This window comes from Anopheles coluzzii, chromosome 2, assembly GCF_943734685.1.
Source record: "Anopheles coluzzii chromosome 2, AcolN3, whole genome shotgun sequence".
NCBI classification, from domain to species: domain Eukaryota; kingdom Metazoa; phylum Arthropoda; class Insecta; order Diptera; family Culicidae; genus Anopheles; species Anopheles coluzzii.
The window spans coordinates 20,403,786-20,430,851 of record NC_064670.1 but is presented as its reverse complement, the minus strand read 5'-3'; the positions used below and the strand labels follow the sequence as shown (position 1 = coordinate 20,430,851).

At 45.7% G+C, this 27,066-nt stretch overlaps 1 protein-coding gene across 3 annotated transcripts in view; it reads right to left on the bottom strand.

The window, feature by feature from the left end:
* The window catches only part of LOC120947360 (vesicular acetylcholine transporter-like), a 37,083-nt gene extending 10,749 nt beyond the window's left edge, over positions 1-26,334 (bottom strand). The window contains exons 1-2 of one of the 3 annotated variants that reach the window (XM_040362613.2): positions 25,891-26,005; positions 4,177-13,142 (exon numbers count right to left, since the gene is read on the bottom strand). In XM_040362613.2, coding sequence (XP_040218547.2) covers positions 10,808-12,559 — 1,752 coding nt within the window. In that variant the 5' untranslated portion in view covers positions 12,560-13,142; positions 25,891-26,005 and the 3' untranslated portion in view covers positions 4,177-10,807. Of the gene's footprint in view, positions 1-4,176; positions 13,143-25,890 lie in introns of those variants that run through there. The other 2 variants (XM_040362614.2, XM_040362612.2) reach the window with 2 other exon arrangements.
* Positions 26,335-27,066: the final 732 nt, after the last annotated feature.

Genomic DNA, 27,066 nt, shown 5'->3' with positions numbered 1-27,066 from the left:
GAAAATGTGAATTTATTTTGTTTCTACGTTGAATGATTTACGATACGTGTTATTGCAGACATAACCTTTGGGCGTATAGTATTGCAAGGAATATTTAAATAGAACGCATTTGGGTACGATTTTATGGCAGTGATGGACGCGATTATTATCATGCTTAATCGGCATGCAAAGGATATGCAAATATGCTGCAGCGATTTGGTTTTATTAAAGTCATAAAAGTGAGTTTGAAAACATTGCATTTGCTTTTTCATAGTACTATGCCTCGATTTTATCCAACAGGTTACGAATTTCTACCGTAATTTTCTCTCGCACCAAGCAATTGGCGATCCTATTACAGCAAGACTCTTACTAAGGCATCTTTAAGACAACCATCCCCAAACATGCACAGTCGTTAAAAATTCCCACACTTTAGCGCACCAGCTAGGCGTAATTCGAACACAGCACTAGCATTCAGGATAAGATACAGAAATACAGGGAAAAGAAACACACCAACACAGCACCCTCTTCCCACCAAGCGTATACCGTAAGGAAATACGATGCGGAAAACTCCGCATCAACAGCACCAGAAAAAGGGAAATGGAAAAGTTTCTTCGCCATTCGAGCCAAAACGAGCGCAAAGTTGGTACGTGAAAATGAAGAAGTTTGTTCACCTTTTCGCACTTTCCCTGGGCTTCTCTCGCCCGTACGTTGGTTTGGAGGCGGGGAGGTTGGTTGGTTGGTTTGATGATGTTATTCCTTGATGAAAACTGCGGCCAAAAACATCCGCAAAAGGCAACAGAATCTCAATCGGGGCGCGGCTCGGCACCGAAGTAAGGATTCCATTAGTGTTAATTAAGATATTGTTACAAATGTTCTGCTGCTGCTGCTGCTGCTGCTGAATGCTATTACTGGGCTGACAAAAGCCCTGAACAGAAGGAAAGCTAATGCTGCGTTCCGACGAGCATAAATAAAGCATGTAGTCTGGCTTTTATGTTGTACGCGTACAAGCAGCCAGCTCTCGCGCCAGCGGCAAGGTTCGAAAAGGTGAAGCTGCGTGAATTGACTTGCCAGTGGGGTGGGGTTTCCAGAATTTCCAGCAAAACCAGCTTCCGGCGTGTCGCAAAACGGAATCAACGGATGGAAGCTGTCCATCCGGCTGACGGCATTCAGAGCAGGGGTCGCATGTAATTTATCGATTTTTATACAAATCGCTACACTACACAGCGAGAAAGGAACGGGGGCAAGTCTTTTGATCTGCAATTGCAAGGGTGGTGTGGTGGGCACAACGGATCGTGCTGGAGCGGACGACACGGGAGGATAAGCGTCGTTGCAAATGACAGGATGTAACGAGTTCAATCTGTAAGCTGCCTCTGTACGGGCTGGCTGGCGGTTAATCGACCGACAGGTGATGGCTCTTATTTTCTGGTATTCTGGCAAATGATTTCAGGTCGCACACGGTATGGGATGTTGGTCCGATGGTAGATGTTGTTGTAGAAATGATTTGTGATAAGCATGTCTGCAGCATTTCTCGCGGTAAAGGAAACATAAATCGACTGTCGACTGTAATTAATTAAACGCTAATTCAAGCAGAGCTGTAAGATGTGCGAGCAATACATTGAGAAGAAAGTTATATTTGGCTTCATTTTAGGCTAACATTTAAACAAAATTACAATAAAAAAGAAACAAATTACTAAACTCAGCTTTTAAATTTCAACATCAACACAACATAATTCATAATTTTTTTTGACGTGATTGAATAATTAGGAGCAAAAAAAAAAAGAACCCTTTTACCAACACCGTGTCCAATTAAAAATCATACACGGCCGACCGTGGGTTGATCCAATTAGTTCGACTCTATTAAAAACATTCCCGTCCAGCATCCTTTCCCGGGTATGTTGCGGTGGGGAACTTTACGCATGTGTGGAGCACCTCACGACCATCAACTTCATCATCTAGCACCAGGAGAGGCAGATCGGCAACACCGGCAACCCGTAATGGTGTTAGAATCGAGTCAGAGTTTAATGTAATTCAATTTTTCCCCATGCGTACACTGTACACTCTCAGGCTATCGTCGGCTCTGTGTGGCTAACACACGGGGCGGATAGCTTGGTAGCCCCGAACCCGAAACTCGACTGGCTAACGTGTCGACCTACCGGGTGTTTTAAAGGGACACATAAATAGTGTTTGACATGTTTTATGATGGTGAAAACATTAAAGGGTTAGGAGGAAAAGATTCTTTGGTTTGCTTTAAACCAGGTCAATTCACCTTAAGGATACACCAACTCTCATAGTGTTGCTCCTGGTTGCTCAAATCCAATGTCAACGTTTTAAAGGAACATTCACTCACTGTCAAGGAACAGTTTTGAAAGACTCCATCATCCCATCTTTCAAGACGTTAACCACTAACTGAATAATCTGTCTGTGTCTCGTTCAATTACTACAGGAATCCTTCCTACAGAGTCATCTGTTCGGATTATGCGGTTGATTGAAAGGACATTGCTTATTCGTTTTGTTTTAGAAGCTGCTTTTGCTCATTTAATGTTACAAAGAATTATGAGCAATTTTGGGCGACAGAGGCCATCCATTTTTATCTTAAGCCAACACGTTATAGAATCTTTACAACCGATCATAATGAATAGACGTCTAAACCACGATTATAGTCAAAACATGGCAAACAGCAACGAACCATTTCCACATCCCTATAACCTTGTTAGAGTTTATTCTTTCATTTGCTCACCACCAACACCAAAAAAAGATCCTTGCTTTATTATTATCCTTGTCAAGTGGTGGCATTGTTCGCCCGCTCGCCCACGTGTGCCCGTCGTAATTACAATCGGATAATCAGTGTGTCCAACCAAACCCGCCAAAGCAACTACACTCCGGCAATTGTGCACGTGCCACCAACGGGGTGGTTTTATTCGGGGCGAATTTCTTGGTCGGTCGAGCCTGTTCCACTCCTCTCCACCCAATTGCTAATGGCGTGACAGAATCGGATTTGTTCCGTCCTCTTGAATGGGGTTAAGCATCATCAACCCGGCAGCGAGCAGCGTGGTGAATCGGGCCCAAGGTCTACCCCGGCACGTGCCACCAATTGTGCAGATATGCAAACGAAATGATCGATCGGAAGGGGTTTTTTTGGGGGGTGCCTTGGTTGTCCCCCAACACAAATTACAGAACACATTAATTTTATAGAACGAAACGAATCGCTTGCCGCAGCAATTTAACAGTTGTCGCAGGAAAACACCATTGCAATGTTCTGTAAAAAAACGCCTTACTAAAAAATAAAGTAGCAAAATTAGAGCCTGGTAAACGAAAATCCGTAAACCAAACCGGTGTCTCCTAATTAAACTTCAATTTAGCATTATTTATCTTTATTATTAAGCGTGTCGGCGCTCGTTGTTTGCCATGATGTTCACCAGCAACCAGCAACACAACGGGCAGGAAATGGCAGCGCTATAAAGGCAGGATAAGCGGCGCTATTTCTTTTGTACACACCGGAAACATCCGCTGCTGCTGCTGCTTTGTGCACGGCGGTACTACAGTGAACGGGAAATCCGTGGGTTTGTGTTTTAATTTATTCATTTGGTGCCGGTAGTTGAGAAAAGGGCACGCACGACCATCCAAAAAGGATTTCATCTTTCTATGGTTTCATCCGTACTGTGTTGTACATAATATGGGCGGTGGTGATGGTGGTATAATTTCCTGTTGCGATGGATTTGTGTTCAGAGAAGGGGCGGCCACCGGCAACAGAATTGGGAGCATTCGAGGGTGGATTTAATAAAACTTTACCAATTATTGCAGTTGAGGTTTTTCGCGTAGTTGAATACGATGAATCGTGGACACTGTTTTGGATGGGGTTAGATTCGCCGTAGCCATTAGTGTAAATAATTTTGAGTATTTCTAAAGAAAAAGGGTGATTATACACAATAAAATACTGTATTATGAACGCTTTTGTCATTTATAAAACGCTTCAACTAAACAAACTGTTGATTAGAAAATGAATATGACAAGAAAGATCAACCGTCTCCTGTAATACATAAAATTGCCATTAGAGGGCGCTAAATGTCTCTAGTATGCACTTGACGCGCAACAGTACACTTAGCTCCACACATTGTCATCTCTAGCTTGGTTGTCTTAAAACATAACATAATTCAATTGAAATCATACTGAAACATTCAAACCACACCCACGGGTAGATAGGTTATATTTTAATGTCGAACTAAATATGTTTATTTCAGTTATTAGCCATCATCTTCGTCTTACAGCGCTTCCTCCGGTTGTTCACCGACACTCCTTTACCCCCAGCGAATAGCTTTTCCCTGGCTCGACAAACATCAACATCATTTCCTATCGTTATTCCCCCTTTTCTCACTGCACTTCCCTTTCGTACGCATACATCAATCCCCCCTACACCGCTCCCCTTCCTTTCCCAAACCAGTTTCGAAACACGTGTCCACTTTCACACACACATACATACACATCATGCCATTTTCGTTTGAATTTGATTTAATAACCATTAAAATACAACTATTACCAACTATACCATTTTGTGGATGTTATTTTGTGTTGTTTATTTTTACTTAACTTCCATGTTCTGTCCTGGGTTGCTTTGTTTTTCTATTTGTTTTTCTCTCTCTCTCTCGTTTGTTCCTCTGTTTTGCTTATCTTTTTGCTTAATACGGAGTTTGTTTTTTGTAATCTTAAGTTTGCAGTTGTTGAACGTGATATTTTACCATTGATATGTTTGCTGTGTTGTTTTGGTGTGTGCTGGTTTTGCATTGATTCTCCCGTACTTTGCGTACCTGGTAGAGTCGCTACTATACTGCATTTGTTTGGTGCATTTGTTTTGAGAGGGAGCTTAAAAAGAACTAAAACAACATGCGCTGTTCAGGGATCTGGGGGTGTAAGTAGTCCACCCTTCCTTGATGCGGTGTGGAGGTGTTAATAACTACACAATCATTTTGCTGCTGATTAGTGTTTCTCCTGGCATCCATTCGCATCCAATACTGTCACATCGCAATGTGAAAAAAAACGGAACGAAAAAATGGTTTCCAGTCAAGGTCAAGGATCTCTTCCGGCCGCTCTGAGACGGCGGCGCTTTAATGCATAAGTTTCATTTGTTTTTTTCTATATATTTTTATGTATATATTTTGAATAGTATAATAACCCTATAATCTCTCTTCCATGTATGTTCTCGGTTCACTCGGTTGCAGTTGTTTGTTGGTTTTGTTTTGCTTTCTTTTAGCGGTGTATAAGTTAAATATGTTTTTTGTTTTTTTGTTGTTGTATATAGATCATTATGCACCTTACACACGCGCACGCACAATCGCGCGTGTTGGGTTGGGTTGTGTATAGTAGCTTCGCAATAATGCGGTTGTTATGCTTATGCTTATCGATTGGTATAATTGCTAAAATTTGGGAGCGAGCGAACGGGGATGGTGGGTCAAAATTTTTGTTTGTTGTCCAATACAATTTCGCCTGCTGACCCTGCCTGACGCTACTTGAAGTGGAGTGTACGTTTCGTTTTCTACTAACTTTTTTATGGTTTTTTGTTGTTGTTGTTTCCCACTTTTGCTTTGTTTCTGATCCAACAGCAGAACAGCAGAATTGCTTGTAAAGATTCTCAACGAAAGAGGGATAACGAAGTAAAACTAGCATAAAAGCAAACCATTTGCCTGCCCACAATTGTACAGAGACTTTTATCGACTAAATGTCTTAATTAGCTACTAATAATAATGTTTATAGCATATCTCAGCAACTGGGCTTCCTTAACTACCATGCATACGAAAGCGTGGAGGAAGGTGCAAACGGCGTTCTTCCCATTCCTCTCCCGCCTTGTAAAGCTGCCGAGAAAACATCGTTGTGTCCATGCGTCCAAGCGTTGCGCACACCTTCGCGCAGTGACGGTTTTGCTCAGTATCAGTACGCAAATCAGCCAACAAAAGGAACCTTCCGGTAGCACACACTAACGGATTTGGTGGTGGTAGTAAATAGGTAGTAGTAAATATTACACATGACCCGGCCCATTTGACCATCGCTCTTGTTTACTTCTTCCCATACATTGCCCTTTGGAATGGAAAGCTAACGATATGTACACAATATCGGCGAAAAGGGGCATTATCATCTTAATCACTTTTAGGGGAGTTTACTACCCCTCTTCCTCTTAAGAGATTGAGTGTATAAATCAGTTCCGATCGTTTGAACGTATGAAGAAGTGCAAATATTGCAAATAAATACAAGCTGCAAATAAATGATCTTCTACTTAGAAACGATCTCAATAAGAAACAACAGTAGGCCCCGACAGACAGGCCATTGAACCGAGTAATTCACCAATAAGTTTATAATTAGTCACAACTAAGTGTTTATGTGCCACGAAACGATTTGTGTATAAAAATCAACCACAAAAAATTGAAACAAAAACTGTTATCAACAAAACAGGATCTTTGTTCAGTGAAGACAACAATGATAACGGTTGCGAAAGCATTTCCATGCACACATACATACTTCGAGAAACGTTAGATAGGTTCGTAGATAGGACACTTTACAATATTAACTATAGAAGTTTGCATACTAACAAGTGACGTTTTTTTTTTTGGGTTGAAAGTTTCTTCACCCTCTACATACTACATTTAATGCTGGAATACATAGCCCGTCGTGTACGTGTGTGTGTGTGTTTTGGGGTGTACATTTGTTTATATATATATTTATATGATGTGTGTGTATGTGTGTTTGTTTCATTTATATTTCCACTTACTTTTTCAAAGCAAATGTTTGTTTTTTTTTTTCATAATACTTTTTTTATACACCCACCGACCAAACCGGTGTCGGTTTGGAGGTGTGTAGAGATCGGATAGTTTTGTTTCTCCCTTTCATTTCCGCTACTATTTTGAGTATGTTGTTGTACGCCTTCCATTCTTTTTTATCCATCTCGTGATTATAATGCAATAATACTACACATTCAACAATACAGGGGTTTCACTTAACCACTAAACACGTTTGACTGGTGCAGTGTAAAGGGGACGCCCGGTTAAGGAGTATTAATGTATAATGATGTTGTTTCTGTAACTTGTAACGAGTTAGTTAGTGAAGAACATTTATCAGACACGCCGACACATGGTCGTAGTTGGTATAACACTGGCATTTTGGTTTGGTTCTAGGATAAATGGCGATGTAATATGATGATGTTTGCTCGCATCATTCGATTTACAGTGGCTTTTTTACGAAGGTTTTGCCAAAAAAAAAAAACGAAATTCATATCTTTCTCTGCTATGTCATTACTCCAACGCAACATAGCAACATATTAAAGAAAATTATGTTTTTCCCCTCTAAACAATTGAACTGTTGTGATGTGAAACAAGGAGTTGATTTTCTAAATTGTCTTTGAACAGGTCGAAATATAGCTAGGCACAGGTTAGTTGTAATATTCGTTCGCTTTACCCAGTGTTTTTGTATTCACCATTCACGTTAAACTAAAACGATGTTTGCGACATTAACACCACTTCAGTGGGTCGCAATTTACGCTCCTGTGTTTGCGCCTGTGGGTTGATTATATTGCTTTTTAGTTGTTCTGTTTTTCGCTTCATCTTATGCTTGCCTCAGAATACAAGCTCCAACCTATGCTCCGATTACCACGATCTTCCGAAAATAATACATAGGACTTATACTTAAGTGTCTAATTCGTGGTTTTTTTTGTTGTTGTTTTGGTCACTACTACCGTAAGAGCTAATAGTATGTTTGCTATTTTTTTGGAATTTTGAATTTCATTCTATCTAGTTGTTATGGTAACGAGCGACATTATTACCACACTACGAAAAACATCCCGAACTGAGTGGATGAGCTCGTCTGTAACGAATTAGGAGGGAAAACAGGAAGGGAGGGGAAACGCAAACAGATATATCAACAACTTTGTGCGCTTTACGTTACGCTACACGTTACACGTACGATGATGAGAATGGTGAGATGGAATAATAGTCGAGTACGGCAACGAATCTGACACCGGAACGTTCCCGTGCGTTGGAAAGGATCGTTCAAATAACACTACTACCTCGCGGGGATAACATTACAGTCCCGCAAACACGCAGGACACCACTAAAGTAAGTCGTGCTGTGGAGCCGCTAGATTGCTTTGCAGCTCAGTTTTTAATCTACAAATGATCATTCACCACCATTTCTCGCCTTGCGTGGTGTTGTCTCACGATCTACCGTCTACTATGGTACATGCTATGGCTCACGTATCGATGCGCGCCACACGGCAGAGCCTACAAAACCTCGTCTGTACTCTCTGTACCCGTAGACGTTCGCGTCCGTTTACGATGAGTCCGGTTTTACTTCTTCGGTTTTTCTAGCAAATGGGCAATGCGGCAACGCTACCTCGGCTACGCCAGAGCTCGTTTTGCGATATGCGGGTATGGCGTGCCGATGGATCCTTTCAGATCTCTCAAGCACACCGCACACCACACACACACGCCGCACATAAACACGCCATACCCTGATGTACTTAAAAAACTAGCATTAATTGTGTTGATTAGTGTGAGTCCCGGGAGTCGTTACCGTTGTAACCGCTTGGGCGAGGTGTAGTAACCTCACCGGCGGATAATGCGGTTGCGTCTTCCGGTTGATAATATGTACAAACAAATTAAATCATTTCATACGCCTCTTCCATTCAGGCGCAAGTATGAGTAGCAATGATAGCAAATGCTAGTGTGATTTATTTTTTGCGACATCTTGCTAAGCTTGCTTGATACATTCGATACGCTGTGATTTTACGCAAACGATGCAGCACGCAGAGCGTGAGAAGAGCACGTTGCCGTTATTTGAATGTTTTCGAAAGAGATGCAAGATAATGTGAAAAAAAGTAACGCAATCCTAAATATACTCCCTTTGCAAGAAGAGTAAATACACTGTGAACCTTGGTTGGGAGAAAAAGTTTAAAGCTTTACGTTTGACGTAAGCAAAACCGAAATAATATACATACGATTGATACGCTGATTCGTGAACAGAAGTCGTGTTCTATTTATCAGTAGCTTTTGCTTGCACACCTATACTTGCCAGTCTTACGGGATAAAGTTTATCGTTTGCCTATCTGTACGGTCCTCCGAAGAGCCCTGCTGCTGCTGCTGGTTGCTCTTTAATTTGCTCGGTTCAATTGCATTCGTTTACACGATCGGCCTGTTCCAACAACGCTGGCACGGTAGGGCACAAGTCGCCAGCCCGATCGCTCTGATATGATTGTGATAATTGTTCCTATAATCTATTCCGCCTCCACCATTTGATATAGTACGCAGACGCATAAGGGGGAGAAGGTAAAAGGACGAGAGTTGTAAAGCATGATCAGTGTATAATACATCCAAACTCTAATAGACTTCGTTTTTCGGTGCGCTGTTCAGCTGGCAGAGGGACTTTCTAAACTTTACACAATAGCTGAGCGTGTATGAAAGATAAATATGAAAAACGTTAATACATCTTTTGTCCAAGCTTTGTACGCTCTTCCCTTCCGACTAACCCATTTCGTTAAGTGTGTGTATGTGTGTAAATGTAATTCCGTAATAGATATACGTGAGTAAGTATAGGTTCGTGTTTCGCTTCACTTTACACATGTTACCGAGCAGCACCGGGAAGGGCAGCAGTGGCGTGCGGTTTTGAAAACCTACACCTCGGTCCTGCTGGTTCCTCTGGTGCCGCCGGTTACTGCCACCGAACTGCGAACGAACTGTAAACTATTTTAATTGATACCATTAGAGACTTTCAGGTCAGGAGGCGGCTAGATGGTGCTGCCGGAACTGGAGCCTACCCCAGCACATGGTGGTGCGGCGGTCTGCTCCACCTGCAGCAGCGCATCCTGCAGCAACCAACGCAACGCAACAACGTGTTTTCATTGATGAGCGTACCCTTTTGCGTAATGCGGGTGTACAAGGAAAACTTAATGTACAGAGTACAGCCCCGCCGCGTACGTGCGATAGGTGCAAGATAGGCGGGGTTTTGGAAAATTGAATAGCAGCAACGTAGCAGAGTGCTAATCCTTATGTGTCTAGGCATGTTTTGTTTCTGTTTGATATGCAGTAATACTATATCTAGAGACTGTGAGTGAGATCCCGCCACGTACATCCCCTGGGCACTGGGTCTCTCGCGGGAAGGCATGCTCGGGAGGGGTTTGATGCCCTCTCGATGCCCTCTCGAGACGCCAGAGCGCCAGGTGCCAGGTGCCATATACGGATGGTGCCACATCGCTTAATACTACTACTAATAATACAAGGGATATAATAACTCTTCCACTATATAATATCACTTTTTGGTAAATTCAGGCGAGCACGAAGCTCTGATATGTATCGTTACCTTGGTTGTGTCTTATGTTAGTGAGAATGCTGAACTGAAGTCGTGTAAACAACTAAAATGTTCTCCAGCTGAGTCGCGTGCCAAACCGGCCCATCTCGGACGGATGCCGCACGAAAGCCGTCTCCTTGCACCCGAATAGAACGTTACGCTTGTGGTTGATATGTCTACGATATTGATGCAATTCGAACCGACCTGTGGGATCCCCCTGGGCAATGGTCCGATCGGCACGCGTATCCACCGGAGAATTTCCTTACTCCTAGGTTCTAGATCTAGACTGTCGTTTCGTCCTATATGTCTTGCGTTTTGCAGCAATTGATCTGCCGTCGATCGTCCTTTTCCTGGACACGGTGAGGTGATCACCATGATGTGCCTTAAATACAGCCCCATTAAGCGAAGCATAACAACAGTTAACCGATCGATAGCGTTACAGGGGCGCTACCGTCTGCCAGCCACTGGCACACTACGATCAGACGCTTTAACGCTTTAGCATTGCGGCTTTAGAAGCCCTGCCGGAATGGATTCGAGATCCTTGGTTGTGCCGGTTGCTGCTGCTGCTGTCCTGACGATTCCCCATGTCGGAAGGGATTTGCAACCGGCTGGGGCTGCTGTGGAAGATGTCTCGGGGCTTGTTGCTGCTGCTGCTGATAGACGCTGCCACCCTGTTCCTGATATCCCGGTTGATAGTTCTGATATCCACCCTGCTGCTGCTGCTGCTGTTGATAGCTACCGTTCTGCGAGTACCCTTGATCGATGTTAGTCTCCTGCTGGTAGTTGCCATCGTCCGTTTGACGCCCGTACTCGAGATGGTTCTTGTACTCCTCGCCCACCATCTGCTGATCGTGCATCGTGTACGTCTGGTACTCCTTCGTCGGTGGATCGCCCATCAGCACGTTCGCCTCGTTCTCGAAGTGCTTAAAGTCGTAGATGTTGCGCAGGTAGTACATCACCGGTGCGTACAGCAGGTTCGAGAACGCGATCAGGAAGTTGAGTGCGGTGAAGCCGATCGCTTCCACCACGCCGCCCGCAATGATCGGCCCGACGGCGTACGCCAGCGAGTACGAGATGTCGGCGATCGCGTAGATGCTGCCGTACACCGACACGTACCGTATGTCCACCAGGTAGCCGAGCGTTGGCAGCAGCGCCGTATCGATCAGCGCAATGCCGAAGCAGATGCCACAGATCGGTATCATCAGCATGATGTAGGACGAGCTGAACGGGATGATGAAGCAGCAGAGCCCCTCGAGGGCGAGCCCGCCGGCCGCCATCAGCCACTGCTTGTCCGGGTACTGGGCCGCCATCTTGACCGTGATGATCACGCCGAACACGTGCGGGAAGAAGGCGGGCAGCCACACCATACCAATCTTCCAGTTGTCCGTCGTCAGATTGTCCTCCATCCAGAGCGATATCGTCGGCTCCAGGAAGGCGAGCGCCACGTTCGACATCATGAGCGCGCCGGCACAGACGGCAATGTACGGGTCCATCAGCAGGCGCCAGATCGGTACGGACGGGGCCCTCACCTCCTGCCGGTCGGCCAGCTGCTCCTTGATCGGTTTCATCACGAGCAGCAGCATAAACCCGTCGATCAGCGATATCAGCGCCAGGATGACGAACGGCACCTCCTTGCCCGCGAACTGGTACAGGGCGCCACCGAACGGGGGCGCCACCAGACAGCCGAAGCTGATGAACGCCAGCGCAATGCCGAGCGCCTTCGTACGCTCCGCTTCCTCCGTGAACCGATCGGCAATCATGGCCAGCCCGGACGTGTCGGCAAAGGCGGACCCGACGCCCTGCAACGAGCGGGCAAAGAACAGCATGCTGTAGCTGCGCCCGCACGCAAACACCATCGTGGACAGGAACATGATGATCAGCCCCACCATCATCGGCAGATCGTAGCCGATCCGGTCGATCAGCGCACCGGAGAACGGGTTCACCATCAGCTGCACGATCGCTTTCGAGGCGAACAGTATGCCGGTGGCCGAATCCTGCCCGTGGTGCGAATGGGTGTGCGGTGTGAAGACGGTGGTCGGCGCACTCATGTTGTACGGTTCCTCCGGGCCCCAGGTGCCGATGTAGCGCAGGTAGTCCGGTATGATCGGCACGATCACCATGTACAGCATGTTGTCCAGCAGCAGCGCGATCGAGACGATGACGAGAATCAGCTTGCGCTGCGACTGCGGTTCCTTCACCTTCGTCCAGAAGATCTCCTTCACCTCGCTCGGCTCGAGATTAATAATCGGTAGCGGTGCCATCTTGTGTTGCGGTGCTTTGCTGCGCTACGCCTTTCCTTTCCGGTGTTGGCTACTACTGTATTGGAGATCTTGGACTCCGTATATCTCTACTCTGAACTTCTGCGCGTATGATGATGATCCTGATGGTATGCTCTTCCCTGTTCTTACCCGGTAGATCCACCTGTTATCCTCTACTATGTAGAGAAGGGTATGTGTTCGAGTGTTTAGGCACTGCTGCTGCTGTTGATCGTGATCGATGTCAGCCTCAAACGTACACCTCTGGTTTGGTCGGGCTGCTGCTGCTGATGCTGCTGCTTCTGTTGATCACACACCTGCTGGAGCATGTCGTGTGTGATGCGCTGTGTGTGTGTCCGAGTCTGTGTACTAGCGTGTGTTCTAGTCAGTGGCCCGTATCTAGATCACAACCGACGCGATGGGCTACGCATCTTCTCTCTACATCTCTTGCAATAATGAGGGCTCTTCTCCGACTTCCGTTTAACGTACACAGAACAGACTTTGCTGTACAGACGTGTGTCTTTGCGCTTTGCGGCGGTGGCTTACGTCGCAGGGGGTATACAGTCGTTGTCCAAGGGGTGGCGGCAACCTTGAGAACACAGAAACAATATTTTAATCGTTTTGCTTTGGTGGTTCGATTTAACTTGGCAGTTTCGCGAGGTTGTTGGAGTAAGGAATTGTCCGGCTTTGCCACTGGACTTTGGATGTGCGCCAAAGGAATGCGGACAAGATGGAACTGAACATAAGAGCAAGGAGGTAATAACTGTGTAGGTATTTGAGCGGTACCGTTTTTGTTTTTTTAAAATAAGGCATATGGTTTAGGTGGCAATGTCCCCGAGACGGAACACACGCACCGGGGCAAAGTTCAATCGCAATAGTGTGTTTTTGTTTTATTCAATCACTTTTAATGCAATAGCAGCGATTTAACGAAAGAATCGAACGAACAAAAAAACAAAAAAAATCTCACAAACAATACAACGAAATCGGTTTGGATAATTGTTTTAGGAAACGGAAGCAGAAACAAAAGTTGGGAAAACAAAAAAAAAACAAAACAAAACACAAAAAACAACGGAAACAAATCAACAACCAACGGCAAAGCAAGTGAATGCTTCGTACCATCTCTGTTCAGTTTCGACGACCGCTTGAAGGTTGCCATCGGAGGTGTTATGTACGCGCGTATTTAAATTATGAACTCGCGCTTGTTCGGGGAGCTTGTTTGTTGCGATCGATTTTCCACACACAAGCGGTACCACACATACAGCGGCCGGTTTCTTTTATATTCGCTCTGTTTCATTTCATTTAATTTGCTTTTTCGTGTTATGTTTCGATCGAAAATGTTGTTTCTGTGCTGTTCAAGGATGCGCCACGCAGCAAAGATCTTGCGGAAGTTGTTCCCAGGCTCTGGTTAAACATCTCTAAGCTTCTGCTTGCGTTTAGCCGGTGTATTTGGATGTCGCGTCTGTGTCTGTTTGTGCCGTATGGCCGACGTGCGCTGAGGGGAGAGTGGGGGGGTTGGGGAGCACGCCGCTAATGGGTTCACTAATGAAATTACTTTGAAGTTTGAAGGAACTACTACTCAGGGACCCACCGCCAACGGTGGGAGGCAGCCCGTAATGGCAATGGCTGACCGGTCGGTTTGGTTTGGGTAATTAGAAGATGTAAGTGATGGTAATGATTTGACAATCAACCCATTACAAGCGAGCGGCTGCGATAGGTCGATCGGTCGGTTGGTCGGTCGGTTGGTCGGTTGGTTGGTTCGTTCGGTTGACTGCCGTTCGGTCAGCTACCTCACGTCTGCTAGTGTCGCCATACGTCATCGGCCGCGTATAACCTCAATCGATCGAGAAACATGATGGTTTTTTGTTCAAAGAAGAAACAAACAAACAAAAACAAAACAAATCAAAGGCTAACAAAACGGAGAGGCTTACGCTGCAAATCGTAATACAGCCATTCGGAGGGGGAGATTCGGTACGCCAAAACATGTACGCCGGAAACGATAAACGTCAAGGGTAGAGTAAAAACTCAAAAAGGTCGGCACGTGTGTGCTGGAAATACGGGGAAAGAAGATCTACTTTTAATTGTAACCAAATATGATACACAGCTAGGATGGAAAACGAGCAGCAAAACAGGAAGAAATTGAAATGTTCAAAACAAAAGAGAAAAATACAACTGAAAAATGCTGATTTTTTGTTGGCTTTACACTTTACAGCTTTGAGTGTAACGAAACAACTAGCAAACCCTTTGCCTTAAGGACACCGAGACGATAGTCCATAATTAACGCCACAGCACGACCCCGAATTATTGCTCCACCAGTGTAACCTTACACCGCCGCCAAACGAGAGACCACCAAACGAGTCTATAGGCGCTCGGAGTGTCCTTCCCCAATCAACCGATCGTTAGAAAATTGGCCTCTGCCGCTCAGAGACCTCGAGACCGCCGGAAACCGTCAAGGTAAACCGATTGGCTTCATTACGCTCCGGCCTTTGGAGAAGGCGGGGGGGAGGAATGCGTCATTCGTCCACACCCGCATGTGGCCAAATAATTGATTGCCATCAAATATCAGCTCAATCACGAAATCTAATTTGAAATTTCCCCTCATTATTCATTATCTCGGTCCCCTCCTTGGCAAGCGCGCCCCGGTGCTAGAGCTCTCTGCCGCTCACGGCTGCTTCCGAATCGGAACCATATCAGCGCATCAGCATATAATGATGCAAGCAAAGCCTATCATTGTTTCCGGGTTGGTTTTTTTCTGCTCTTCGTGATTTGTTTCCCTTTCCATGTTCCGCAATCGCTCTGGCAACTCCGAACGGTTGGTGTTTGAGCACGACAATAAAAAAAGGATACCAAGAGCACAATCCCGAAGGTTATCATCCCGCTGGCGTGAGGGTGAGAGCGATTTTCCAGCATCCGTACGAACCCTCCGCTACGCTAGACCGGGGAGGTTTTCCGTTTTTGGCCGGTTCCTGGTTAGGATATAGTGGCAACAAAATACGCCCAAGCAACGTGCTTCTTGCTATTGACAAAACACACATAATGACTTTATGCCTTTACTGTTGGGCGTCCGCTGCTTGGGCGCGCTTATTCACCCCTGTTTTACTTCGACTTCCATTATTCGCTATATTCCCTGCGGGACGGTTCGGAGCAGCAACGAGCAGCGAAAAAAGGAAAAAAAACAAGGGAATGTCTCTTTGCACCCAGCCAGCAGCACAACCTGCCCGGGACGGGGACGATGTTTGCGCGTTTGAAATGTTTGCTTTTTATCTGCTTTGCTGGGGGTTTTCTGCTTTCGTGCTAAGGGGATGATGACAACTTCACCAGGATCAGCCACACAATACTCGTCAAGCAGATGAAAAGTAAACTCGGTCACACTTGTGTACTCCTTGGGGATATTACTGGTACCAGAGTATGCTCTTAAGTTGGGATGACAAAAAGGCGACGATACAAAAAAACAGAAGCTAGCGCACTTAAACTCAACAAAAATGATGGTGCCTGTCAGTGTGGAGAGTTCTGAATACTTAAGTCCGGTTTTTCCTCAAGTGAATTTGCTCACCAATTCCTGCAATGTTCTAATGATTTCCAAAAGATATGACTGAATTAGGCACCTGTCATACACGGTACATGCAAAACCGCTAGTCGCGATGCCTTATTTCACCATCAATCTGGGTCAAATTCCACAAATTCTGTACATACCCGGAGGTACGGAGGGATACATTAGCACCGGCAGCACGGGATGCTTTCGAACGGAACTTCGAACCTTCGAAAGACGTCCACGATGATGAGGCACAAACCAGGGAATGCAGTGTGGAATGTGGCAAGGAATGTTTTATTCATAGACCCAAACGTGACTAATAATAAAGTTAGCCCAATGCTCGGACCGGATCGGTTAGGGTGAAAGATATTCCTTCTAGCTGCAGCATCCGAGAACGAGGGTGAATCCAGAAGCGAAGCATCCCTCTCTTTGCTCTCTACCACCACCATCCCAACAGCCAAACGGTCGCTTCCGTTCGGGGGGGTTTTCCCTCCCAGATTGCTTAGGCAAACTTCTCTGCACATCTCTATCCCCTTATTCGACATCTTCATTGCCGTCGGCGTCGACGGCCATCGGCAGGGCTTCGTAACGTTACCCCTTAGGCTCATTAAATCATTTGCCATGTAACCATCATTGACTACACGTTTCTGGGCAAACAGTAAATTAGCCGTTTTGTTCTTACACTTTCGCCCGCGTGTCTTACCGTTCCGGTCGCCCAGTGTAGCTGGGGCACACCCGATAGACAGTGCGATGATAGCATCGCGGCAAATCTTGCCTGCTCGTGTGCTGAGCAGGCAGTTCTCGATCGATATCGATCGTGGAATTAGTGACGAACGACGCTATCCATGTCGCCCAATCCACGATGGGTGGTGGTTCTGGGCGTTTGGGCGAAGGATTACAACACGCTTTAACGTGACCACTAATCCTCGGTTTTCTTGTAGGTGCGAGGTACGGCCATCTTCGGTCGGAGAATGATGGTCGGTGGAGGTGTGGTCTGATTAATGGGAAATTTCAACACCTTACCCTATTTGCTTCTGCAGAGGAATAGAGCGTTACAAACCACAGACAAGCTGTTTTTTGTTACAAGATACAGAACATTCTTCTTCGTAATAAGACTTCGTTTCTCTACGTTTTTTACAAAGAGGAAAAATTCTGAACAGAACAGTCCAGCTCTCCGGTCCCAGCTCGACTCGTGGTCATTACAGAAACTGTCTGTGGCAATTGCTACAAGTGGCGCATTATTGGCGCCTTTCCATAATCCTTCCTTTCTGCACCTGCTTGCGGCGCCGGTGTGTGTTTGAACAATGGAACGTTTCCGGTTGTCACCTTCCACACTAAGCAGCTTTTCCTTCGAATCGAAATGAACAGTACAGTTGTGTTCACGTTTTTTTGTTGCTGTTGTTATGCGCCTCAACAATGCCCGCCTCGGTTGCTCAATTGCCGGCTCAATTTTCAGTGTCTCGTTTTTTTTTATTTTGTAATCCCCATTGCTAATACCACTACCAACAACAACACACCTCGACAAACGCAACAGCAAACGCAAACGGCGAGGGGAAGATGAAGGTGTACTAAAGGTTTAAGTGCACGTTCCCGACCTTCCGACGATGGGTTGCAACGGAGTGTGTATCGAGTTTCTTCCCCCCTTTGCTAGCGGTAGGGTGCAGCTCTTTGATCTCTGACAGTTGATGACGTCCTTCACAGCAGCTCCCTCTCTGTGTGTGGCTGGCTGGATGGCTGGTACTTCAGATGTTTGATTGTGCTGCCGTGCGCGACTCGTGCTTTCCGCATCGGCCGCAGGGGGGCTAGGCGTAGTATTTGCTCCAGGACCAGAGCAGGGAAGAGAGATGGCAAACAAAATGGCATGGCAACCGGGAGCATGGCCACAGCAAACTGGGCATCGGGAACCGGAAGCGGTACGTACACGGGCAACCGAGCAGGGGCAGGAGGAGATGCTAGCGAAAATATTTGTTCAGAATTAAACCGCCCATGTTGGGATTGTGGAAGTGGTGGGCTGTCTCTCTCTCTCTCTCACACACACCACTCTCGGGTTGGTTTTCGGGGGTGCTTTAATCCAATTGAAAGTGGATGGATGCTCGGCACGACCGTTCCTGGCGAACGTGTGACCCCCGTTGGAATGGAACAAACGCCAGCAACTGCGTGCCAGGGCGTCTGCTTTCGGAAAGGTGCGCCAACCCTCGCCATTTTTGGGCACTGGCCTTCGCGCGCATGCTAGAGTGTAGGGTAGGAATCGGAGCAAAACCGATCGATACGGCTACACGGTTGCGTTCCGTTCCGAGCCCGGAAGGTGGCGGTAACGCTGGACCCAATTAGGATAATGAGCGAGGTACGGAAATAAACCGACACGTTTACGTTAGACCTGCCAGGAGGAGCCGGAGGTGGGTGCGTGGAAGCAAATGTGTATATTTGAGTTTTCCTGCTCTTCCAGCCGTTTCCGTGGTACGGTAGGGTAACTTTAAAGCAAAATGTTGTTTCTAGCGTTGAATGTTTGTGTACTGTGCAAAATCTGTAGCAAGTTGTGAAGTCTTTTAAAGCATGAAATTGATGGAAAATACAAAATGTGTGCGTCCATCTGCGTTACAAACCCGATATTAGTGAGCTAGGCATCGCGTGAGAGTTACACCATCTGGCGCGTTCCAGTAAGAAAAATCGATTTTTTTTGGCATGTCTTCTACAAACAGCACGAAGATGTGCTATAAAAAGAAACTAGGATTGCACACTAACACTGCCACTTTCCTCCTTACCACCTTTAGTGAGTGTGTGCAATTGACCTCGTAAATCTTCGCCCATCCCCCGCCAGGAGTGCCTGTAGGCGTTGCTCTTCCTTTCTTTTGTGTGACATGCTACGAGAGCCGTTCTTCAATGTGGAAGAATAAAAAAAAGAACCTTCTTCTCCATCGGCAAACATTCACCTGCGGTGAGGAAAAACCAACACCCAGATCATCTTACAAGTCTTGGGGCCATGACGTTCCCAGTTGTTCCTTGGTTGTGAGATATTCTTATCGTTCGCTCCAACTCTACGAGGCCTCCGTGTGTGGGTCGAATTAATCGAACGGCTCTCCGCTTCGTGACTGCGTGTGCCAGCGTCATTAAGAAGGTTGAATGAAAAACTAGCCCGCAAGGATCGCTTCACCCGCCTCGTTCGTCCTGGCGTTCTAATGACATTGCCCAGTGTGTGCGTGTGTGTGCGAGTGTGTTTTGTTTGTTGCGTTTCAACATGACGTAAAACATGGCAGCATTGTACTTATTTAGTTCGCTGCAGTGTGTGTGTCAGTGTGTATGGGTATTAGAGGCATTAGTTTTGTTCTTTTCTCTTCGTAGAGCTTGGTCGCAGCACAGTTTAACCTTTGATTGTGTACTCGAGTGTTTTTCGAGTGCTTAATGACCGTGCGTGTGTGTGTGGGTGAGCATGAGAGAAAGAGAGGGTTGTTATAATGACGCCACGGTACACTGTCGGTCGTCATTAAGTAGTCACGAGTGAGGTTAAGTGTCCTTCACAGCAATTCATCGATTAAGGGGTCGTGAAGCGAAATAAGCATGAAATCGTGTTCATTCTAATAGGATGTTTTTAAAGTCAACCCCTCCGACAGCGAGGCGTTTGGGAAAGGCGTGATATGGATAAAACCATCTTTCATGATTGCTGAAAAACTTTCCCCGAAATAATTGTCAACTGCAAAACTTTTGCATTTCCGCCAGCCGGATGTAATTTCTAAGAGGTAAACTATTGACCTTTCTACGGGTTCTACGACGGGTTCGTTCTATTTGCTTTGAACAGCAAGATGCAAGATGTCGTGCGAAGAAGAATTGGTGTTCTTTTGAGGGTGTTAAGATTAATCTTTCTGCTGGCTCGATAAACGAAGCCGAGACGAGAAAACGAGCTCGCCGGTCTTTGCTTCAATTCTCCCCCATGGAAAGGTACACCGCGGAGAGGTGGAAAAATCGATTGCAATCTTCCGGCAAAAAGGAGCGAACAAACAACACACACACACGTACGTACCCGCCGGGAAGTTGTTGAAGGAAAAATTCAACCAAAACCAAACCCTCCAACACCTACATATCGACCCTACCTAGACAGCAGAGCAGAAAAAAAGAAAATGCCGTACTCGCCACGGTACGGTCTCTATCATCAGCCCCCGGAGGCGGTTGGTTGCCTTTCGGTCCCTGTTTTGAAGGGACCGCGACTGGTTTGTGCTGTGTAGCTTGTTCACCAAACCAAAGAGGGGAAGAAGTTATGGTTTGTGAATTATTTAACAACATTCGTGTGAATATTTTATGAGCAAAACATAAGGTAAATATGGACGAAATAAGCCCTACCGGCAGAATGGAGCTGAGCGGGTGGGCAAACGGACGGTGTGCCTGAACGAAGCCGCTTTGCCGGCGGGAGAATGAAGCGAGGGTGGGTTCTATCCACGGTGGCGGTGGAAAAATCAACCCTCGTCGTTGGGAACCGGGACCGGTTGGTCTGGAGTGTGGTCTGGAGGCGGAAAGGCTGAAAGGCTCGTATCCTGCGCGTCCAGAGTTGGCCCGGGCTGCCGAATGTCCCGGTAATCTCCCCCGGGGGTACGTTTTCCAATTCAAGTGCGCCCGGAATGTATAAAATTGTAATACAATTTCCATCTGCAATTGTGACTGACACGGCTCACGTAAAGAGGGGCTCGCCGTCAGCGTCGGGTCGTGTCAGAAACTGTAGCGAACGGTTTGTTGCTCGGTCGCAACACGAGCGACGATTATTGCTGCCTACGAGATAGGGCGAGAGAAAGAGAGAGAGAGAGAGAGAGCTAACGCAGGAAAAAAGGAGGGAAATGAGTTGGTGGTGGCGGTGGGAGTTCTAATTTTCTTTCTTTCTATTCATTTCAACCCTCCAGGTTCTAGAATGTGGCTGAATTGCTGAAGGGCTCGTCCGAGAGTGAACTAGTGCAACCGCGCTCACAGGTGAACAGAAAGGGCAAGCAGTTCAGTGATGTGAGGAAAATTGATAAATTTCCTGTAGGACAAAGCTGAGGAAATTGTGAAACGATATTTCAGTTCTCGGAAGGCAAATTCGGCTTTGCTTTGAGGATTCAAGCAAATGTGGAGTGTGTGTGTGTGTGTTTTGTAAATTGAAAATTTAAGTTGATTTAGGAAGAAATAGCTTTTTTGAATTCTAAAACATTATAAAATTATACCTGGCTGACATAACAGAGAAATGGTATTAAATTGCAAAGCACTTTTTCGTATCAGAACCAAATGTTAAATATAAAGAAAATTACACAAAACGTATAAAAAGTGCGCAACTTTAGAATAATATTTATGATAACAACTTTCAATCCCACAACATAAAACCAACACGAGCAAGAAGGCATCAGTTTTGGACAGAATAAAATTAAAAAGTAACAAGCAAAGTTCATCAAAACATTGCTAATGGAAAACATTCATCCTGGCCCGGGCAGGATGATTGCTCCAAACACCGAGCAAATAAATCGACTGTCCCTGCTGACCTTCCCGTTCATTACGGGAATCCCCAATTACTTCATTCGCCATGAGAGTGAGGTGTGATGTTGAAAGAAAAATGATATCATTATCGAACGCCTAATTTAGACGCTGCTCCATTGCGGGTTCGTCGCTTGTTTAAAAATTGGACCTTCCTTGCCGATTTCAGCAAACGAGCCAAAAAACGAGCCTCCCAATCCATTATCTTTTGCCCTGTGTTAGAGAATTATGATTTGTTGCTGTTGCGGATCGGTATCATCTGATAATGGTGTCATGGGCCGAGGGATAAATTCGCCTCCGAAAGACACTTTACGTGTTGGTCGCAGATGACGCACAGCAAATTCAAACCATTATCGAACGGGTAGGCGTGCGCGGCTGGGTGTCACAGCAGCTGGTAAAGTTTCCACACTTTCCACACCGTTTGCAGCACTTAGCAGTGTTGTATCGATCGCGCTGGTGTGGCGAGACCACACGTACAAACCCCGCACGTACACAGACACAGGATAACATACACAAACCCACACACACACACATACATGTACATCAATCTTTGGGGAAGGAAGCAGTTGAGTAAGCAGTTGTAAAACATCCCCAGTTGTTTAGATAAGGCATCCGGTTGATACAATCATAATAACACCACAGCGAGTGTGTTGGTGACAAAAGGAAGAAGCTGCCCAAATCCCAACCAAACCAAACAAAAAAAATCCCATCCCTTCTCGCGGTTTGCACGGGCGTTTAGGGTGGGTAGGACCGAAGGAAACCATTGCCCAAGTGGTAATGGCAGTTGGATAAAGGTTTGTATCAGGCATTGTCTACAAGCTCGGGGTTTCCTTTCGTCCTTGCTGGCGAAGACACGAACACGAGCGGGCCGTGCGGGCCGTGCGAGCGGGTGTGATAAACGCAAGACGAATTGTGATGTCAAAACAAAGTATAATAAAGGAATTATAATGATGAAATATCGCCTCCCACTGTGCCCGTTTCATTGTCTTTTAGTGGTGGTGCTGCTGCTGCCCTGCAACTTAAATGCCGCACCGTGGCCCATGGTAACGCGCCGGTGTTCCGTGCGAGCACAAAAGTTGTCCTCCGTGCGTTGTAATGGCGGGGGGAGTTTTCCCTGCTTAAAGCTAAGGGGAGCGGCACAAAATGAGTTTTTCCCCGAGGGTGCCCCGAGATGCGCATTTCGTCCCGGGGTTTTTATTCGCTAGGATTTAAAATAACAACAGCGATAAAACCGAAGACTGCCGGCGAAAGGGAATCGAGGGAGAGAGAGAGAGAGAGAGACTAGTGGTAGACTGGAAGGCTGAATCCCTGTTTCTTGGCGCTACTAACGCGAGGGAAAACAGGGCGATTGGCCCTAATCATTGTCACTGGTACGGAAGGTGCTGTGGCGGTATTGGTGGGTGTGTTTGCATACCGTTTCAAGCGCGCTGTCGCTGAAATTGAGTTAAGCCAGCGAGACGAAAGCCGGAACGTAATGCTGTAGCAAGCTGGAAGTTGTTTTCGTGTTCGTTGTTCTTTAGGGGGAGATTTTCGTGTTTTGCGAGTGTTGCGTGCATGTCGGGGCTTTGCCGGGGATTCGATCACGGTGCTGCTTAGGCAGTTGCGGTCGTGTTTGGATTTTACATTCGTTATGGTAAATTATCGCTTTGATAGGGAGCAAAAATCGAATGTCGGATTGTTCGGGAATAACCAACCAATCCAATTGAAGTGAGTATGGTGGGGTTTGGATTACAGTACTTGACCTTTGGCATATTCACCTGTAAGATGTTAGATTTGAACACCATTAAATATAAGCAAATGATCTTTCTTACTACCGATAAAAAATAATGAAATATCTTCAACCTGAGCATTTGTTTTATCAACGAGGTCAACAATAACATCAAACTATAACCGTGTTGAACTCTACACATTTTACATGATGTTTTGGAAAATATGCAAGAAATGATGTGAAACTTAATGTATGAATCGCAAATGAGCATATTTTTATTTTAAAATTGTGTTTAGAGACATTTTAACGCGTTTCTTTTTGCATAAATGCACTTTTTTAGTTCCTCTTCTTCTTCTTTGGCACAACAACCGCTGTCGGTCAAGGCCTGCCTGTGCCCACTAGTGAAAGTGAGCTTGGCTTTCAGTGTCTTATTGTTACCATATCAGGATAGTCAGTCCTACGTATGGAAGACCGTGCCTCCTGACCGTGGGCTTGAACCCATGACGGGCATGTTGTTACGTCATACGAGTTGACGACTGTACCACTCTGCGTAAAATAAATACACTGCCGAAAACTGGTACAGTTATCCTAGTTTATATGGCATCTTTGGGACATCAAAATCCTTGTATTAACAACTATCGTACGGTAATATAAGAGCACCAAAATAAGGTATATTTAGAATGATAACAATATTGCCCTTCAAACATTGAAATAAACTTTTAAAAGTTTTAAAAGCCAAATAGGCGATATTTCAAAAAACCTTATATTTCCTTATCATTCCGTTATCCTTTTTTAAATAAAATTATCACAATCTACATCATGAAACTGTTTACATGGGGAATTGACTATTGTATCCATTGAATAAATGGTTGCCAATTAATCCCAAGAGAACTCGCACCATTCGACTTGTCCCATTAAAGAGCAAACAATCCTATATGATATAACCTGCTTCTTTTAGGTTAAAACGTATTTGGTTTGATTTGTTTTACAATTTGATCGATATCCTTTTCATAGTAGTTGGTGCGTTAAATTGTATAACGCTAGGAAATTGGTTTTGAAAATCAAACGTATTGCATCACTAGTTCTCTGGAATCTGAAGACATCTGATAATTATAAATGATAACATTAACTCATTCGAATAGTGTCTATAGTTTTATTTTGAAAAAATACTAGCAGTATGTTATTATGCAACCGTTCCACGAAGTTACACTTACACGTTTCGTTTTACATTGGATTTTTTTGCTCCATGAAAACCAACAATCACTGCTACACAAATTACTAGCCAACGTGACTAACACACCTTCGCCCCTTCGCGGCTCTAGTAAAACGCATCGATACGAAGGATATCGTCGTACAAGAAGTTTACATAGTGGTGTTGAAAATGGTACAAAAAAAATGGAGCTCCAAGTTAAGTGTGGCTGAGAAGTGAGCCAGGTGTGTGCGCCTGCTTCCATCCATCCGTGAAATAGGTAACGTTTATAGTGAAAAAAGGATTACACGAAGCGGACGAGATGCAATGAAGCGACGGATGGCGGCTTCACATTGGCATAAACACACCTGCACACCAACACGAGTGAAACACGGCTCTTCGGGAGAGAAAACGTTACTCTTCTTCCTTTCAGCTTCCGCTCTTCTTCCGCTTTTACTCCCATGCCCAAGCTCACAAACACACACACACGCGCGTGGCTCACTTTGATTAAGAATATGTATCCCCCAGCTATCCGTGCTGTGTGTGGTGAGTCGCTGCTTGGCACAGGGGCGAACGGAAATACCACTACAGGTGTAAAATGTGGAGCGAAAAGCTTTTTGGGGCCAAGAATGAGAATGAGAGCTTTCTCGTGTCCAATGTGTATGTGTATATGTGTGAGTGGGAGACAAAAATGGATTCCCCCTCAACGTGCAATTGGCCGCCATTTTGTTTGTGAAAATTCACAAAAATGTTGCTGTGTCGTGGGAAAAATTAAACGACTAAAATGCTAAGAGTAGCATGTATTTTCTCGTTTATGGCTTGAAATTGCAATTATTTCATCAATATTCCACCATCCCCCAAAAAATCAAAATAGACCATAACGAGTTGATGGGGCAAATTATGTTTGGGGGGAGTAAGTTTTTGTACGAGGACAACCCTACCTAGAGCGCAACCGACCTAAAGACGCACAAACGACTTGGGATGTTTTAATAGAATTAGCAAGGAAAGAAGCATCCCTGCGACTTTCCTACTACACCGAACAAACCCACACACTGTGCGGCCTCTTCGGTGAGGAGTTTGGTAAGAAAATTACATTAGGACCTCGTTCTCACGCGAGCCCTAGCGCAATGTGCGTCCTGCCCGACTTGCCGCTCCACGTTCAGGGGAAAATGTAATTACGTAATTGTTTCTCGTTGTCCCATTACGCGGTGTACGATACCGTCGCGCGAGCTTTTGAGCTCCTTTTCAAGTGAAACGTGATGGTATGTGAAATCAAACGGGTTTACAAAAAAAAGGATAAGAAGATACTCGAAAAGAAAAGAATAAAAACGGTACGCTGGAAGGGATTTGAAGGAAAAGGGTTTAGGTTTCGATGGGTGTGGGGTGGTGATCCGGGGGAAGGGAGCGGTACAGTGGCCACCTACCTGTGTCGGGGATGGAAACGCTGGTCAGCCGATTCGAGAGGAACCCACGGATGTTGGTGACCACCTTCTGGGGCGACCCGGTGGCCCCGAACAGCGAGCTGCCTAGTTTGGAGAGCAGGGCGTTCGTTTGCTCGCCCGCTGGTGCGCTGCCGCCGTCGCCGGATGACGCCACGGTCACTTGTTTTGTCACTTCGGTTGGGTTGTGCGCTGACCACTGGCCACTTCTTGCCGGAATGCAAGATCTTTTTTTTTTATCTATTTGCTTCTCTTTTGTTTCACACAAGCACCACCTTTTGAGCCTTTCGGGTAAGCCTCGCGCACACACACGCTCTCTCTCACACTGCACACACTGATCGGTGAAATTTCCGTGATTTTTTTCTACCCGGGTTGCGTCCACACCTCCACCCGTGGGTTGCCTGCAAATCGGTCTCGGCTTTGGTCGAATTTAATATCCCCGCCCCGAACACTGCCTGCGAGGAGGACACCGCCACACACTATTGCTCTGCGCGCGTTGTGGATTGTTGAGGGTTTGCAAATTGACAGGAAGAGAAAAGAAAACCAGTGAGTACTAGATCAAAAGGCAAATGCAATGCTGACATTTGACAGTATTGTTTAAATTTTTTTTCAAAAAAGGGAGTTGAATTTTCCACTTTGGACATGAGTTTTTTGTTGCACTTTTTCACAGTTTGCTGCATTATTTCCACTTAATTTCGTCCTGATGCTCCAGAGCACACACACACTGTTCTTTTCCCACGATATGTCCCACCGAAGCGCCCTAACCTTTGCCGAGAAGGTTTCCACTGGGTGGTTAAAACAGTCCCAGCAAAAACCACCCTTCACTAACCAGAAGAAACCTTCTCAGCAAAAAAAAAGAGAAAAGAAGAAAAAAAAACACCTAAACCACTGGGGATACTGACCACCACCGCGTTCGATCTGGTCCGCAGCGAACGTTAGTACATTCTAGCCATGTGCCAGCCGTTCTGGTGCTAGCGAACCCCCAAAAAGTGGCTGCGAGATACGAGGGAAATTCACCACAGCTACCCATACAACTGAGAGCCACACGCATACACACGCATAACGGGAGAGAGAAAGCTACCTTCAAAAAGAGAGCGTGCCTGTGAGCAAGCAGGAAGGAGCAGAGCAGGCCAAACGATTATCCTTGCCATGGCAATGTAG